This window comes from Bolinopsis microptera, chromosome 8 (assembly GCF_026151205.1).
Source record: "Bolinopsis microptera isolate Bmic1 chromosome 8, MBARI_Bmic_1.0, whole genome shotgun sequence".
NCBI classification, from domain to species: domain Eukaryota; kingdom Metazoa; phylum Ctenophora; class Tentaculata; order Lobata; family Bolinopsidae; genus Bolinopsis; species Bolinopsis microptera.
Window position 1 is genome coordinate 3606240 of NC_087079.1, and position 17937 is coordinate 3624176.

Below are 17937 nucleotides of genomic sequence, written 5' to 3' on the forward strand. Positions count from 1 at the left end.
GAGTAATTTTCTCATTTTCTGGAAGGTGGATTTGCCACAACACGTTTTAATTTCATATATTTATTAATTTATCTATAAATATTTAAATCTATTAGAAACTAGTGATAACTGATAAACCTCTATACCCCCTCTATCTTACTGTTTATTTCCATATTTCTTTGTACACCCTTGAGACCCTTAAAATCTTATGAAGTTAGTTCTAACCACATCTTAAAACCTTTCTCTAAGGAAACTTTATTATTAAAGGATGGGGTCGATGGCTGACAGTTTATTTGAGTTCTTTCACTCCCAAATGATACTCTACTTCGAGGTAATTTGATTGTAATGCCTACATTGTAATCGTTATTTTGCCTCTTTCATTTCATTTACTCTAAACTTAGCAGCACATAAGTATTAAGTAGGTTACGCCGCTGTGTCCGCCATTAAGTTTTCAAATTATTGCATAAACCTTGATAAAACTTGTCCTCAGGAAACATTCGGTGAAGAGCAAATACAATACAATATGGAAAAAATAGGTTACAGAGTTGGGTTTAGCTTAGTTGAAAAAGCGACAAAGGAAGAGGCTAGGTTCAAGGAAAATGTAGAGATTGTGAAGTATATTTGCAAGGTGAATTACGGTCTTGTTTGGTGATTAACTGCTTGGATTATAATCATATTGGAAAGATTAAACTTGATATTCCTTTCGTGGTGATTTGAGATTTCATGTTGTACGGCTTTCAGATTATAAATATAGAAATACGTTATCTAACCCACTCATTTGTTCAGGATTTGTGGCAGATGTTGTTCAGAAAACAAGCAGACAATCTTAAGACAAATCACACAGGAACATTTGTGATACAGGACAACAGATTTAGGTTTCTCAACAGAGTCAGCCAGGTTAGTGACTCGCGGTAATCATTATCCAATAACAAATGAAATTGCGTGATTTTATTGAAACTTTAAACTAATTACAACACTACAGATATAATACATTTATGCTTTTATGGAGGAAGCGATGTAAGAGAGTCGACATACTTTAATGTTGCCATCAGCCATGGGCTGGCAAGTCCCCATTCATCGTAGTCCGATAGTTTCACTGCATCCTAATATCAAATAACCCTCAGTCTAAGCAGTACTTGGACAGAGGGCAGCAGTACGCAGCCTTCACGTGTGGTGTAGTTAGAGGTGCCCTTACTAACTTTGGTATGCCCTGTACCGTCACCTCGGAGGTAAGATTTATTGGTGGCCGTTTTTTTTGTTTCTAAATTTGATGTCTGACATTAAATACTCAATATATTTTATCCCTTGATTCTTGTTTTGATTCAAAATTTAAATATAGGTAGGTTTTTTGAACGACCCTCTCACTTTTTCAGGTGAACGTCAGTCCTACATGCAAGTTTCAGATATCTATACAGGGGATCAGCTGACAAGTTACCCCAATCTGTTCTTCAATTTAGATGTCAGATGATGTTGTTTTCGCTGAAAGGGTCTTCATTTAGATGGTGTGCGCACGCGCTACTCCAAAATTGTTATCAAAGCAACTCTATTTTTGCGCGAACAGTCCACGCTTTTTTGATTTGGTTATTATATTACATATTATATAGGTTGAGTATGATCGATTTAATTGAATTAATCTATCGATCGAACGATCGTACCCTTGCGACTTGACAAGTCGGACTTGTTCGATGACCTGAGCGATCGTATCACTATGGCTTTGATTTCTGCTGTCGTGGTTACTATGTAATAGTCTTCATCTTCCTATGATTGTCTCTGAATCTCACCGCTTGTCACTAAGAACTGATTTTCCACATTGAAGTAATTATGAAAATATTGATTATAAATGTTAATAAGTAGAAGTTTTCCTCGGATTCAAAACATGAACTTGTGACGTAGCCTCTAAGGTAAGATTTTAGTAATTACGGTCGATATAATTTGTGCATAACACTAGAAGTGTACAGCTGTGAATAGAGCCACCATTTCATGATGTCCGAGGTGTATACTGCAACTGGACTATTTATATCTTGTGCAGGTTTCACTGCTGAGAACTGCGTGTATCAGCGTATTTACTTAGATTAGTTGATATTTTGTTGAGGTTTGTTTATGTTACGATGATGTTTATTGTATTTTGATCAATGTGACTGATGTAATAGATTTGAATCATTTAATTTTCTTCCGTTTAATCGAATCTGAAAACAAAACACAACACACTACACGTTCTTTCGTGAGTAAACGAAAACTTTTATGTTTTTGAAACTGTTCATAGAATCTTATTTTGTTTATACTCCGTCTACAGTCATACGATTTTTATCGAGATTTTATCTGCATTTAACTCTGGATTTCACTTTTATAGGATGTCAATAGCCGAAGTAGTGTTTGTTTTAGGACCTCCTGGGGCTGGTAAAGGGACACAGTGCACCAGAATCAAAGACAGCTTTGGTTACATCCATCTCTCAGCAGGTAGCTTCTCTTTTTAACGCGTGTAACTGTAAGCGAATCTGTTTCTCTTTTTATAACTTAGCCAGTTGACGTGATTCTCGAGAGTGATTTCCGATGCCGTAACCTGACCGGGTAATCGCTGTCACGTGTCATAACATTTTTACTTCTCCCCAAAAACAAGGGCCAACTTTCACTAAAATTTCAACCTGCACCCATTATTGATGTTCTATTTTCCAGACTTTCATGTTTAAGAATAGACTTTAACACTTATACACTAGACTATCCAGTATAAGTAACAGGATATGCTGCTCGATCCCTTTTAAAACCATTACTAATTAATAAAGACAATATCATTCCTGCCAGGTGATCTGCTGAGAGCGGAACAGAAGGCGGGGTCTGAAGATGGAGAACTGATCAAAGACTTTATTAAAGAGGGCAAGATTGTCCCGATTGAGATTACCATCAGGCTCCTTGAGAAAGCAGTTGTAAGGTCAGTTTGCTTCAGATTACTAAATATAGCCAAGTCATCCTCACTTCCCCAAGCAAAACAGTTACTAGAAAGTAGAAACGTTTGAATGATATTGCGTTCTGTTATGATTAGATTCCCCTGATATGATTATTACTACTAATATGTCCCTAATGATTACTACTATACTAATAATATATTAATCCAGTGCTGGAGCCACTAAAGTGCTAATAGACGGGTTCCCAAGAAACAAGGAGAATCTGGACGGCTGGGAGAAGGAGATGGTGGAGACTGGGAAAATGCACACCAAGTTCATGTTGTACTTCGAGTGCGCTGAGGAGGAGTGTTTGAGCCGAGCTATGGGACGCAACCAAAATAGGTTCTTTTTCATCTCTTGTTCCCTGATTTTATAAACAACACTGGAATACTCTCTTGAAGATTACGATAGATTTTTAGATTCTGTTTTATTATTATTTGAGTTAAAACAAGCCACGTCTTTCCGCAGAGCTGACGACAATGTTGAGTCGTTCAAGAAGCGCATAGCGACCTACACCTCCTCCACAGTCCTGGTTCTGGAGGAGTTCAACACTCGGGGTCTCCTGAGGAAGGTGGACGCTAATGGTTCTCCCGATCAAGTGTGGGACCTTACTCGACAGTTGTTTCTGGTAAGAATTGGATTTTATCTGCAGCGCTGTGTTAACAGCTGAATGCTGCTGTCCGCTTGGATTGATGTGAGCGGATAAATTATACTGATTACTTAATCATGTTATCATAACTAACTCAACATTTTCTATTTAACGACTGTTCAAAATAGGTAATACGACTATCTTACTATATATAAAGCCAGACGATATATATATATATATAGCCGTACCATTTTACTCACACCACGGCATCAACTTTAACGCGACTTTCCGCAAAAACTGTAAAAGATATACAAATAAAACCTTTTTGACTGGGTCAAATGCTTTAATGGCCTCCAAATCAGCATGAAAAAATAAAAATTGGCCAAGGAATAGGAGTTTTAGAGCCCAAAGTGGTGTCAAAAACGCGAATTAAATAGGTAACAATTTTTTTTTTTTTTTTTTTTTTTTTTTTTTTTTTTTTTTTTTGAAAACAACAAATTTTTATTTAAATCAATTATAGCAACAATTTGAAAAACTTTAAAGCTCTTCTATCACCATGGAATATACTACGGGTATGGTGACTTGGGCTATTGAGTTGTTAAGTAGATTAAGATTAGTAAACCTGCACTTGCATTGTATATTTTATAAAAACTAGAAATTAGGCTTCACGGTAAAATGGAGAAGCAGGCTGATCTTGGAGAGAGCAGACCGTAAAGTTTACGCACCCACCAGGGCTACCTACCTACCCCAGTTGTTCTTTTTGGTTTATCAGCTTGTATTGTTATATTTATGGACCCCAAGTCACCACACTAAGAAGGAGTATGTAAAAAAAAAAATAATAATTATAAATTAAGTTAATATCATCATATCTGTTTAAAACAGTAAAAGTCAAGTTGAGGATTGACTTTCCTAGTTAATTTAAAGGTTCAAACGTTTGGGAATATAATAATGTTGGTATTTGTATCTGCTGCAGCAATAATATCGAAATATCATTTGTCTAGAAAATTTTCGCCACTTCAATAGATATTTGGTCGGCAATTTGGTGAGTGAGTGATGAGATGGTTAGGTCTGTGATTGAGTGAGGGGCGATGTGAAAGTTGTGGTAAGTCCAGGTGTTATTATTGTTGATGGATTGAGATCCCAGGATGATACTTTTACAGCGTAATTTAACCAAAGATACAGAAGTAGTGAGGATTTCCCCATTCTCATTTAGAATCCGTTTATGTATGCTATTCCACAATTTGGAGGCTATATAAAGAAAAGTGTTGGTTTTTCTTGGGAGGATTATGACATTGCTTGTATCACGTTTTGATGAGTCTATAGTACAATACAACGAGTATGGAGTGCGAAATTTCATAATTCGAAATATCTCAGATATACAGTGGTATTTGTACAAGTTTTGAACAGTAAGCAATTTTAGTCGATTAAAAATGGGCTTGGTGTGCTCTTTTTCGAAAAAAGCAGCTCCTAACCTCTGTTTTGTATAAGGTCTGGCTCGTGCACAAGTGGCATGTTTGTCGAGGTATGCATTTAGGTCTCCAAAAAGGATTCTTATACAACGTTTCTGAGTTATGAACAGCTTATCGTTTGGTTGGTCTTTGAGAGCTGAGCCCCAAACACTTATTCCGTAAGCAAGATGTGATTCCAATAATGCAGAGTATATTTTTTGGTAGTGTTCCCCTGGAACTGAATGTTTAATCCTGTTAAGTGCTCCTGTAGTGGATCTAATTTTTTTTCTTAGATATTCTATATGTGGGCCCCAGCTAAGTTTTTCATCAATTACTACACCAAGAAATTTGGTGTTGCTAACCTTGACAATTTTGTGTCCATTTATAAATATTCCTTGTGATTTGTCATGTTCATTGGCATACGGCCTAACCCTGGCGCAGGTTTCATCAGATTCGTATGCAGGTAGAAAATGTATGTAGCAGCATTTAGACATATTTATATGTAAGAGATTACTTCTCATGAATTTGCATACGAAATCAAGAACTTTATTGGCCTTCAAGTATGTTGCTTCTTTGGACGGTCCAGTGATAAATATATTTGTGTCATCAGCATAGAGCACAAATTTGCATTCATCGCCTTTGTAACAGTTTATTATGTCGTTCATATATAATAAGAAAAGTAGAGGGCCTAGTATGGAACCTTGGGGAACTCCATATTTTACATTCATAGTCTCTGATGTAGTGTTGAGAAATGAAACATACTGTGATCTATCGGATAAATAGCTTTTTAGAAGTCCTAGAGCTAGACCTCTAACCCCATAATTTTCCAGTTTCCTCAGGAGAATGCCATGGTCAAGAGTATCAAAAGCTTTGCTTAGGTCAATAAAGATTCCTAGAACATGATTACCACTGGATGTTGATGTTGTGATTGAATGAACTGATTTGTGGAGTGCATGTGAGGTTGAGTGGCCTTTTCGAAAACCAAATTGTTCATTACTGAGAATGTCATTAGCAGTGAAAAAGGTATAAAGCCGTTTGTATATTATTTTTTCAAATATTTTACCAAAGATTGGCAATATTGACACAGGTCTATAATTTTCAATATTTTCTTTATTATCTTTTTTATGGATAGGAGTTACTTTGCCTATTTTGAATATGGATGGGAACGTGCCTTTTTGAATACATGTATTATACAAATTTGCTAATATGTTGGATAAGAGATGAGCCGGTTTCTTGATAACTGCTATTGGTATATCACTGGCTTTTCCGTTAACGAATTCTTGAATTATTTCAAGAATCTCCTCAGGATGAGTTTCTTCTAGATGTATTGAACTGTTGACTGATTTCGACATAAACTCAACAAATGATTGCATTGGTTGGATAGACAGTTGGTTCTCGGACAAAACCTTCTCATTTAAATTACTAGCTAAAGATGTAAAGTAACTATTGAATTTGTTTGCAATAGTCCGCCTACAAATTACTCTAGTTCCATCTATAATGAAGTCATCTTTTAGCTGATTCTTCTTTTTGCCACGAAGCTCGTTAATTATTTGCCAGGTTTTTTTGGAGTTATGGCTATTTTTCTCAAACTTTTCAGCATAATACCTGGTTTTGGCAGTTTTTATGGCAATTTTAAGATATTTTGAGTAGTCCTTGTAAACATTATGTCTTTCCAGATCCCCATCTGGAATTAACAATGTTTTTGTTTTTTTCCATTCAAAATAAAGTCTGGCTTTTTTCTCCACAGAGTTGATAAGGCCGTTTGTGATCCATGGATTTGTTATATTATTTCGTTTGGTGGTTTTTGGTGAAGCCAATTTGCAAGATATATCTATCTTTTCTTGAAACAGATCCATGAAGGATTCAAAAGAGTCACATCTGTGGTAAAATGTATCTATGTCGTTTTCAATTTCTTCACAGAGCTTATCAAGGTTTGCATTACTATAGTTATAATAAATGGTTGTTTTTTCAGGTGATTTATTCTGTTCCGAACTAGTATCAGAATTCATTACTTGAAGGCAGAAAATGGGCTGGTGATGTGAAGCACTATCCTGAATTACTCCAGATATAGTTGATGAGTGAATGTCATTAGTGTGTATGTTATCAATGCACGTTTTTGAGCAGTGGGGCATTTGGTGTGTGGGAATGGATATTGTGGGCGTGAACCCGTGACTATAAATAACTTCTTCGAATATATCTTCATCTGGGCCTGATAAATTGGTTATGTTAACATTGAAGTCCCCTAATATGTATGCTTTATGTCCTTTCAGTGCAGTAAGAACTTCTTTATACTGTGCATTGAAGTTAGCAAGTGGATTGCTTGGTGAGCGGTATACAACTCCAACTGTTACTGGTTCTGGAGCATTACTTATTGTTATGAATAGGGACTCAAATTGCTCTGTACAAACAGATAACTTTTCAATCACACTAAAGTTAAAGGAGTTGTGAATGTAGAGAGAAACTCCACTTCCTTTACTTTTTACCTGTTTTGTCTTATTAGAAACGAAGCGTTTTTGGTAACATGAAGTATAGTCTTTAATTTGGTACAGCTGACTATTACAGGGATCAATGTTTGTTTCTGCTAAACCTATCACAGAAAATTTGTGGTCTATGCAGGCTAATTCTAAGGCCAATTTGTCAAAGTTAGTACCATTTCCATCAATATTTCGAAAGTAGTGTGAGAATATGCGCTTTGATGTTGTTTGAGGAATCTGCTTTATGAGGTTGTTGAAGTTTTTAGTAGAATATGATTGACAGTTCTCAAGAGTTTTTGAGATTGTACTTATTGAGTCTATATAGTCGTGAGGTTCATTGTCAAGTAGTTCGTTGTTTGAAAAGTGAGGTGCTTGATAGAATGGATTATAACGAATTATATCATGATTTTGAATACAATTTGAGCAGTAAGTTTTTTCTCTAAAAGTGGCAATGTTTTCCTGTGTTTTACATCTCTTGTGAATGATGCAATCACACTTATTGCAATTTATAAATGGGTGTCCAGCACGAATAGGTTTGCTGCAGCAGATACAGTTCTCACATATATTTGTTCTATTCATGGTTTCGGAGCTCTTTGAACACGTGAATTGAACATCCCAACTTTACTCCTAGCAATATCACTAAATTGGCGCCCATCTATTGGATTGCGCTGTATTTTATCCACTATTAGCCTAGACAACTTAAAGATACCAGTAGACCCAAGATGGATGGCATCACTTTTATCCTTGAAACGACCGAACTGGTCAGCTAGTTTACCATCTTCACCAACAAATTCATTAAAATCTAGAGTTCCCACCCTTGGGTTCATGTCAACATATTGAAATATAAGTTTGTTAAAATATAATGCTTTCTCGTTCAACCAGCCAAACTTAGTGGGTAGTACTGGCGAAACGGTAACCTTGGAGTATGGACATTTACGACATATATCATCAAGTTTTACCTTGAGATCACTGGCACACTGCTCGATATTTGAGCTCCGTTTCTTAATATCATTTACTCCACAATGAATAAAAATATTTCTGTAACCTTCACACAAACTTGGGTTAATCATATCAATAGTAAAACATTCTACCCTTTTCCCTGGCATTCTATGACCAAAACGTCCTTTCCCACTACCGAATTTCAAGAATCTAGTGTTGGAGTCTCCTATTATTATTGTTGCATTTTCGTTGTTAGATGTAACATAACGAAATGTAACACTATATCTTTTCTCACGTGTGGTTGGAGATTGATCTATTTGATGTTGCCAAACAGACTGAGATTGCTTACTCATAACATATAGACTTTTTCCAGTAGCTGATACAGTTTTGGTTTCAGATCCTTCGATTTTACTGAATAGAACATCACAGGTACTGCCTAGTGATATAGTGAAGATGTTACTATCAAACATTAGTGAGGCTTCGTTGTCCGAATGCTTCGGCAGCTCTGATTTCTCGTCAAGGTAGCGATTCACTAAACACTGATTAATGACACTTTCAGGGGATTAATGACACTTTCAGGGAATTTGGCCTGGATGAGCGAAACAAGTTCAGTTAGTTTGCATCAAACTGTTCACTGAATGTGTCAAGGTATTCAGTGAGTTTATCCAAAAGTTCTTGGGCAACAAAATCTGGTGTGAATGACTCAATGTGACCAATGGAGGTGTCTATAGGATTTTGCACTGTATGTAAGTCAATCTTAGGATCTGGTTTTTCGATATTGATATTAGGAAGGCCTATTGGGAAAGAAGGAAATGCAGTGTTACGTGGTACATCTGGAGTTGACATATCTGATGGTTTCATGTACTGATCAATGGAGAGAGTCAGGGTGTTAAGCTGGCCACTGATTGATTTGAGAGTGTCATTGTGCACCTTATCTCTCTTAAGAATGCTATTTTGAATAGCCTGAAGGGATTCATGGAGGGTAGCATTTCCAGAAATGGAGTCAGCAGCTACGGAAGAAGCAACTGCTGCTTCATCGATGGGGTTGTCACCGATAGACAACCTTTTACCCCCTATTACTGCACATACTTTCTCTGACAGAGAAAGTAGGGACAGAAGGCCGTCTGCCAGGGTATATTTGTTAAGTGTTGAACAGTTTTTGATGATTGTAGGGGTCAACGTTGCAAATTGGTCTACTTCTACTTTCAAAGTACTACAAAAGTTCAGTTTGATATTGTCTACTTCAGATCGTAGGTTTTTTGAATGGGCCAAAAGAATTGTATCAAAAGGTGTTGAAGCATTGGTACAAAATGAAACAAAACTGCTTACGTCTGCTTCACAGTCCTCAGGGGTTCTGTTCTCTGCAACAGCTTCTGAGGATTCAGGTGCAGCAGGGGCAGCTGATGTCTGATTGTCTTTAATCTGGGACCCCAAATCATGCCTTTCATTGTCATTTCCTTTGTTATCTTCCTGAAAGACATAATTTGAGGTACCCAGCCCCACTGGCTGTTGATCGGTTTGACCGGATTCCACCATTCTCAAAGTGAGATGGGGTTGAGCAAGTTCGAGATAGAGACTGCTCAGCGGTTTCGGGTCCTCAAATTATTTGTTATATAGTAGTGTTGAAAGTATTAATTATTAGTCTCTTGAGTCTTGACACTATTTTAGGGTTATACGGGTTCCTGCTAGTGTCTGATAAATTGACAATGAAATCATACAAATCACATGCGAAACCCTCAGTATTATCAGCGAAGACTGAGGCAGACCATTCCGACGTATCATATATTCCTACTGAGACTTTAAAATTGTTGATAAATTCTTTCGATGTACAATATTAAATCTCACGTCTTACTCACAAATAAAGTATGTTAAAATGATATTAAAAGACAACAAAATCCTTAAGTACGAACTTTGTCTCTTCTGTAAACAGTATCTTTCTATTATTGTCAGTCAGTTAACCGCTTTGGCTGACAGTAACTGGTTCAGAAACTCTGAATGTATTCTTTAGAGCTTGATAAATAAACTTCTGGTATCCTGGCATTCTTAATAGGTAGAGTAGTGGGTTAATCGCTGCATTCAGAAACATCGAGAAGTTCTGCGTCAAGAGTTGCCCATAAAGATCGAATTTGGGATTGTCGATGTGGTTTGACTGTAGGACAATTTTCCATATCTCATAAATAAAGCATGGGATGTTGAAAACCAGAAACACCGCCGTGAAAATGCTGATGGTGACAGAAACCTGGTGGAATTTGTCGTCGTTATTGTTGCTTACCCTTGGGCGAGTCATTAAAAACCAAGTTCCGACTACAAAACTGGCAAATGTAGCCAAGGCAGGTAAGAAAAGCTCTATGGGGATGGAAATAATTGAAAAATGATATGCAATGACAGGCATTTCTAATTTGTTAGGATACAATGTACAACAGGATATCTCTTGACTGTATCTACTATAATTCCATCTTTGAGTAAAGTAGATCAAGTATATCCCGATCATGTAGGCAGTGTATCCAGCGATTGCACCGATCACCACAGATCGCTTTATAAGGTGGTGAGGAAACGTTATGGAAATAGTGCGAGTTACACTGATCATCATAACAAGAAACATTGACATCCTTGCAGTAAAATAGAATGTCAATGTCCACGCAGTGCAGAACAAGTCATTGTTGAAGAGCATGGCATGACGGTCATTTAATAGAGACGCTACGAGTGGAACACCTGAGAATACTGTGATAAAATCAATTGCTGCTATCAACAGGTACTGGATATCGTGTATTGTTTTCTGTCTCCTCGGCCAGAAGTAGCAGCCTGCTGAACAATTCCCCAAAAGTCCGACCACACTGCCTAACATTAACATTGAAGCAAGGATGTGGTCAGTAGTTTCAATCCCTAGCTTCTCCATCCCTTCATTATCCCATGTGTCAGCTTGAGTAACATCAGACTGGGTCGTCATATTCTTGAGATCTGAATCACTGTTAATCTTGTTAGTTTAATTCGTATCTTCCCCTATTTTCATAGACCGTACAATTAATGTTTCCAAAAATTTTATTTACTAGATGGGCAAATTATAAAAATCCAGATTACAGATCTGCCACGCTGTTATGACAAACCTAAATGCAACTTCTAGAGGGAGACAAAACAGCACTGTAGACATTAGTTTACCTAGCTTTTAGAATAACTTAACTGCTGAATCGATGTGTACAGTAGTAGGAGGTAAATCAAGTTTTAATAAAGAATATCATATAGATGAAGTTTGTTTCCCTAACATAGCGTTATCAAATTGATAAAATACCACAAACAAACGGAGCTAGATAACTGTAAAAGTGGTAACAGCCACTAAAATCTAGACCACTAATAACATCAGGTTCCCTCATTGGCTTTAAATGCGGTTAACTGATCACAGTTGGCCTTGAATCGGCACGTGTTATTATTGATTTACATGGTAAAGTGGGATCTGTTGTAGAGGATGTAGTGAATGTGCGATTATACCGTTTTCACTCTAACAGCAGCTGTGGCATATGATCTGAAGATTATAATGTGGTGTATAATTAGTTTAGTGGTCTTATTAGTTTCTTATTGCTATGGTGTGTACGGTGTACCAAAAAGAGGTATATTTAAATGATGCCAAAAAATCTACTGCCTAACGAAACAGAAATGCGTCCGCAATTTCGGTGTGTGAACAACATCTAAATTTTGCGTCCCTCATCCCTGGTATTTGTAACTCTATTTACACGTTAGTGTTGTGGTTAAAATTAGGTAATTTCAACACCTAATCGACTAAACAACCTCGTCCATTCATGTAAATGTCATATCTTTGAGCCTCATACGATGAAATTAAGGTACTGACACCAACATAGGAAAGGAAAATTAAGTGGCTGCTTGCATCAGAATTTTCGCCGCTTTTCTTGCTAACGCTCAAGTTTAGTTATTTTACATATTTTGCTGCATGAATTTTCGCAGTTATGTGCATGATGCTATTACTTTTATTTTCAGTAACTTATAGGATACCCCTGGAAGGTCCTGCAAATCCTGATAGTCCATTTTATGTGAGTATCGGATTTTTAAATTTCTATTACTCCTTGATTTCTTTTCAAACTCATAATTTTCACCACTTATTTAGTGCCTACTCATTTCATAGATGGGTTCTAAAATGAAGCCTCATTGGATCGCATGATCATCCATGCTTAAGATGAGAGTAAATACCTTAATTTTCACCCCCTATAAAATCATTGATCAATGATCAATGATCGTACCTTATTAGTTTCGGAAGCCTACCTTAAAGTAGTAGTAACAGTATGTCGACCAATAACCACGCTACATAACGACAAACACATTCACTATCCAATATTTCATAAGTACCTATTTAGTACCTACTGTGTTAAAAACTGTGTTTTACTAACATCTCTTATCTAAACACCCTCACAGACTGAAGGAGACACGCCCCTGCTCGCCAACTTCATGGCTCCCATCCCAAATATTGGTGAAATCTCCGCCCCTACTCCAACACCTCTCCCAAATCTCGACGAGATCTCCGCTCCAGCTCTGCCCCTCTTCAACGCGTCCCTCAGTGTGGATCCTAGTGGTCCTGAGCAGGAAAGTGTGGTGTTGAGTCTAGGAGAAGGGGAAGGAGAGGAGGAAGAGGAAGAGGAGTATTCTGGTATCCTCAGCCTCTGTAATATTCTGTAGCTCACTTGTTGTGGAGTTTGTTGTGGTGAATGTTGTTATTTGATACGGGTTGTAGTGGTCCGCGTTTGTTATTGTAACCAGATATATTTTAGATTAAAATGGCGCCACCATGATATTGTGCATCCAATATCAGCTGACTTTTATTTTAGTCTGTTTTGATTTTGATGCCTGTGTTCATCTGGTAGTCAGCTATTTTTTCCCTCGTTGAATATATTATAGGTTTTCGAATTGGCTGCTTTGTCACTGAGTTTAGATTTTGAGGCTAGGGTTTCGAGTTATGTTTTTTCGATCGACCGATAGGCGAGGATTTCCGGGGGCGTTTTTCTATTTGACTGGGGTATGACTTATCGGGTTTAACTTAAGTATTTTAAATTTATGCTAAATAATGTAAATATTGTCTAAATTATGCCTTAAATTTAATGGGTTAAATGTTAAAGTTATTATTATTTCTTTTGAATTTGATGTCTGGGCTAAATGTATCGAAACTTCATCTATGAGTAAATTTGCAATATAGATAAACATTTTATTTAAAACATTTCATGAGCTGTCAGCATATTACTGATTCCTACGATTAATATTTAAACCATTCCTAAGAAACAGCTTGTCAAAATCCATGTTGGCCGTGTGGTAAATTTCTGCATAGATCAGACTCTATTTTAGCACTGACGGATTCCTCGCAGGGGCTCTGCCGCCAACAAGCACTTTGAAAAGCTATTTTAGAGCACACGACACAGTCGATCATGTTCTGGAGAAAGAGCCCAACTCGTAATGATTTCTAAAGAAGCTGCTAAAATTCTAATTTTACCATTACTTGGTCGTAAAAAGCACTTTAAATCGCAGAATTTAAAGCCTTTAAACGACTCACGACGGTATTTTTATGTTGGATTTCTTTATTTGCAGCCTTTTTGAAAGAGAAGCACATTTCTTACCGCATCTTTTCAGACATTCTCATCTTCAAAATATTATCAGATCAAGTCATGGCTGAAACTCTTGTGGTTTGGCTAGGAACCTCATTTTCTAAATTCCTGAGAACAGTCTAAACTAATTTATGACGCAATTAAGGTGAAATCTAATGTTATGCTCAATCTGCTTCAACCAAGTCTGCTTCAATCAAGACTATTAATTAAGGATAATACTATTTTCACAGTAAAAAGAGAGCTTTAAATAAGTTATATCTCATTGGTGATTAGAGTGATAATTTCAATGATAACTTAGTGATCACGTACTAAGGTAAGACAGATGAGTCATGTAGCTTGTCGAGTAGCCCGCCTCATTACACCCCCACGCAGACTAGTAGCAATGTTAGGTGGAGACTCCCTCACAAAACCAGATGTAGTGTTCGTGTTGGGGCCCCCTGGAGCTGGCAAGGGCACTCAGTGTCAGATGATAGTACAGAAGTACGGTTATACTCATCTTTCTGCTGGTTGGTATTATAATTAGTTTTTGATTATCTCAATTTAAGTAACATAGCTTAGCTTTTATTGTGATTATTATTTAAGGTGGTCATGCTGCTTTATGATTGGTGGGATTCATCACCCTGCAACCTCACCACATCTAAATAATTATCAATCCATAAAAGTTATCATTTCTTCCTTTTACTAAAGGCAAAGCGATATATAAACTTGTCCTCTACTTTACTTGTCCCCTACTTGGCCCTTAACCTTACGACCACCTCAGGTGATCTACTCCGAGCAGAGAGAGCGTCCGGCTCCTCCGACGGTGACCTTATTGAGTCCCACATCAGAGGCGGCACCATTGTTCCTGTTGCTATCACCGTCAAACTACTCGCTAACGCTATGATGAAGGTCACTGATGGAAAGTTCCTGATTGATGGCTTCCCAAGGAATGAGGACAATGTGGCAGGCTGGAACAGTCTCATGCACGATAAGGTCGGTTAAAATAGTCTGTGATCAGATGTCGTAGTTTGATCTGAAACACCAGTTTTATAATCTGAGAAATCCATATTTTGATATACCGTTTTTGAACGTTCTGTTTTTATTTGAAAAGTAAGTCCCATATCTTTAGGTAAACCTGAAGTTTGTCCTGTTCTACGAGTGTAACGAAGAGGAATGTCTGAAAAGAGCTCTGAGCCGGAACCAGGGACGCTCCGACGACAACGTGGACTCTTTCCGGAAACGAATCCAAACATATCTTAACTCCACCATGCCTATAGTAAACAGTTTCAAAGGAAAGGGACTCCTCCGGAATATAGATGGTAGTACTGATCCTGAGTCTGTGTTCTTGTTAACTCAGAAGTGCTTTGCGAAGGGCGAGAATGGAGAAGAGTGAATAGTTTGGACTAGTTTTTAGGTTCCCCTTAGTTTATAATAACGACTGTTCATCTTTACTCAAGACAGTCTGATCAGATATAGAGACGTCTGGAACCTCTCAACTACTTTTATTTTGGGAATCGTTCACATATTACGTATATTACGTAAGCCAAGGGGCATTTTATACCCCCTTCCCCATTTTATACCCCCTTCTTTTCCATAAACCACTTTTTTACACTCATCTACTGTGTATAAATTATACTAAAGTAAGCATTTCCAAGCCCCTCACATAGTCACATAGGCTGGTTTACGTAATATACGTGAACGATACCTTGATTTATCATATAATAGTGCTTGCTCGTTACCCAGCGTTTAAATCCAAAATGTGTATTATTATTTGTTCCACAATCCAAAATGTGTTTTATAATGTCTACAAGATTATAATCTTGAGATAGTTCGGCTTTAGTGGACTGTTTGGTTTCTAGTTTGATAACTGTAACTAATAGATTGTGCTTTTTAACTGATCTTAAAGGGATTGCAAATAAGTTTTGTTTTCCTGAACTTGCTAGAACTTTTATTTATAAAGATCCTTTTCCAATATATATGTGTTAAATTACTTTATTTATTTGATTTTTATCAACTGAAAATAAGACTCGGCTATATTTGTGGTATGTGACTGTGAGACTGGGAGGTGGATAGTTGATATAGAGTACTATGTACACGATGTTTACATTCCACATTGATATGCGAGAAAGCTCGGCTGGGATTTTATAAGTTCCACATGTGTGATATGTACAAGCAGAGAATAGTTCTGTCACTGGTAATCAATACGAACATATCTAGCGAGTATGATCCGCTTTAACCCCCCGTGTTAGTATCACTGTGCTCTACCTTTCTTTGCTACTCTTTATTTGTATAGTATTTAAAAACCATGTCCGTAAGGGTCCTGTCTAAAGTTGACTTTTGGTGCGCGTATTAGGGTCTCATACTGTTTCACTTTATCCTATGTTAACTTCCTTTTAACTAAGCTTTTAATTTGTTTTCCTACAAAAATCGTATATTAACATGACATTTTCCATCAATAGACAAAAACTTCACACTGAGATAGCAGTTGTCAAGCGAACATGTCCCATGGACAATATTTCGACGGGATGTCGTGACGATGACCAAATTTGTGACTTTTGCAGGACATTATGTCCGACTATTGCAGTATTTTAAGTGGTGCATCAGCTTATCTAGTGATCCGATCATCTACTGAGCGTGTCAGTGACCAGTGTGTCACCTTCAACCTCCAGGTCCTGTACTTCAGTAGTCAGTACATATGCAGCAGTTTAACCCACACTATGCAGTTTGTGGAGTCACGTGGTATGCAATGGTACGGTGTTAATTGCGCGCGCTTAACAATTGCGCGAGGGCCGGGGACCACTAAATATTACTGGCGTCCGACTGACATGCACACTCAACACAATTTTGCAGAAGGACTTTCGACAAATCTGTTCCAAATAAAAAGTTCGAAAATCTAATGTTTTAGTGAATAACTTAGAATATATTTTTGATTTTCTCCAGATCTGACAAATAGATTTTCTTTAAACTTTCCAGATAGTTACATGGCTATATGACGGATAATGTGTGAGAGTTTGGGAGAATTTTTATATGTTAAACTTGAGATATGACTTCAAACACAAGAAAATATCTCCAAATTAGCGGTTTCTAGCGGAATGCAGGCACATATTTCGAGATCCTACTGATAAATTTTCTTTAAACTTTCCAGATAGTTGTATGACTATAAGACGAATGATCTGTGCGATTTTGGGCAACCTTATATGTGCCAAACCTGAGATATGACTTCAGACACAAGAAAATATCTCCAAATTGGCGGTTTCTAGCGGAATGCAGGCACATATTTCGAGATCCTACTGATACATTTTCTTTAAACTTTCCAGATAGTTGTATGGCTATGAGACGGATAATCTGTGTGATTTTGGGCGAATTTATATGTGCCGAACTTGAGATATGACTTCAAACACAAGAAAATATCTCCGAATTGGCGGTTTTTAGCGGAACAAAGGCATATATTTGGAGATTTAAATGATAGAATTTTTTAAAACTTTCCAGATAGTTACATGGCTATAGGAGGAGGAGGAGGAGGAGGAAGACTGAGGAGGAGGAGGAGGTGTAGGAGGAGGTGGACTCAGAAGGAGGAGGAGGAGGACTGAAGAGGACGAGGAAGTGGAGGATGTGGAGGAGATGGACTCGGGAGGACTCAGGAGGATCAGGAGGAGGACTCAGAAGGAGGAAGAGGATGAGAACACAGGAGGATGAGGAAGACTGAGGAGGAGGACTGAGGAGGACTGAGGAGGGAGGAGGAAGAGGAGTAGGACTGAGGAGGACTGAGGAGGAGGATTGATGAGAAGGAGGGGAGAGAGAAGGAGGAGAACTGGAAGAGGAGGACTGAGGAGGGGAAGGAGGAGGAAGAGGAGGACTGAAGAAGAGGAGGAGGACGAGGAGAATGAGGAGGACTGAGGAGGAGGAGGAGGAGGAGGAGGAGGAGGACTGACGAGGAGGAGGAGGACTGAGGAGGATGAGGAAGACTGAGGAGGAGGACTGAGGAGGACTGAG

General features: G+C 37.7%; 2 protein-coding genes across 3 annotated transcripts in view; both read left to right on the top strand.

The window, feature by feature from the left end:
- LOC134819178 (UMP-CMP kinase-like) overlaps positions 1-16235 on the top strand; it is a 40659-nt gene extending 24424 nt beyond the window's left edge. Inside the window, exons 2-6 of one of the 2 annotated variants that reach the window (XM_063828968.1) lie at positions 2328-2436; positions 2779-2905; positions 3090-3260; positions 3387-3546; positions 12788-13593. In XM_063828968.1, the coding sequence (XP_063685038.1) occupies positions 2331-2436; positions 2779-2905; positions 3090-3260; positions 3387-3546; positions 12788-13048 (825 nt within the window). In that variant the 5' untranslated portion in view covers positions 2328-2330 and the 3' untranslated portion in view covers positions 13049-13593. Of the gene's footprint in view, positions 1-2327; positions 2437-2778; positions 2906-3089; positions 3261-3386; positions 3547-12787; positions 13594-14335; positions 14472-14725; positions 14938-15073 lie in introns of those variants that run through there. The other variant, XM_063828969.1, reaches the window with a different exon arrangement.
- On the top strand, positions 248-1406 carry LOC134819885 (trafficking protein particle complex subunit 6b-like). The gene is made up of 5 exons (XM_063830038.1): positions 248-310; positions 470-607; positions 766-876; positions 1104-1208; positions 1353-1406. The coding sequence occupies exons 1-5, from the start codon at positions 248-250 to the stop codon at positions 1404-1406; spliced, it is 471 nt and encodes a 156-aa protein (XP_063686108.1).
- Positions 16236-17937: the final 1702 nt, after the last annotated feature.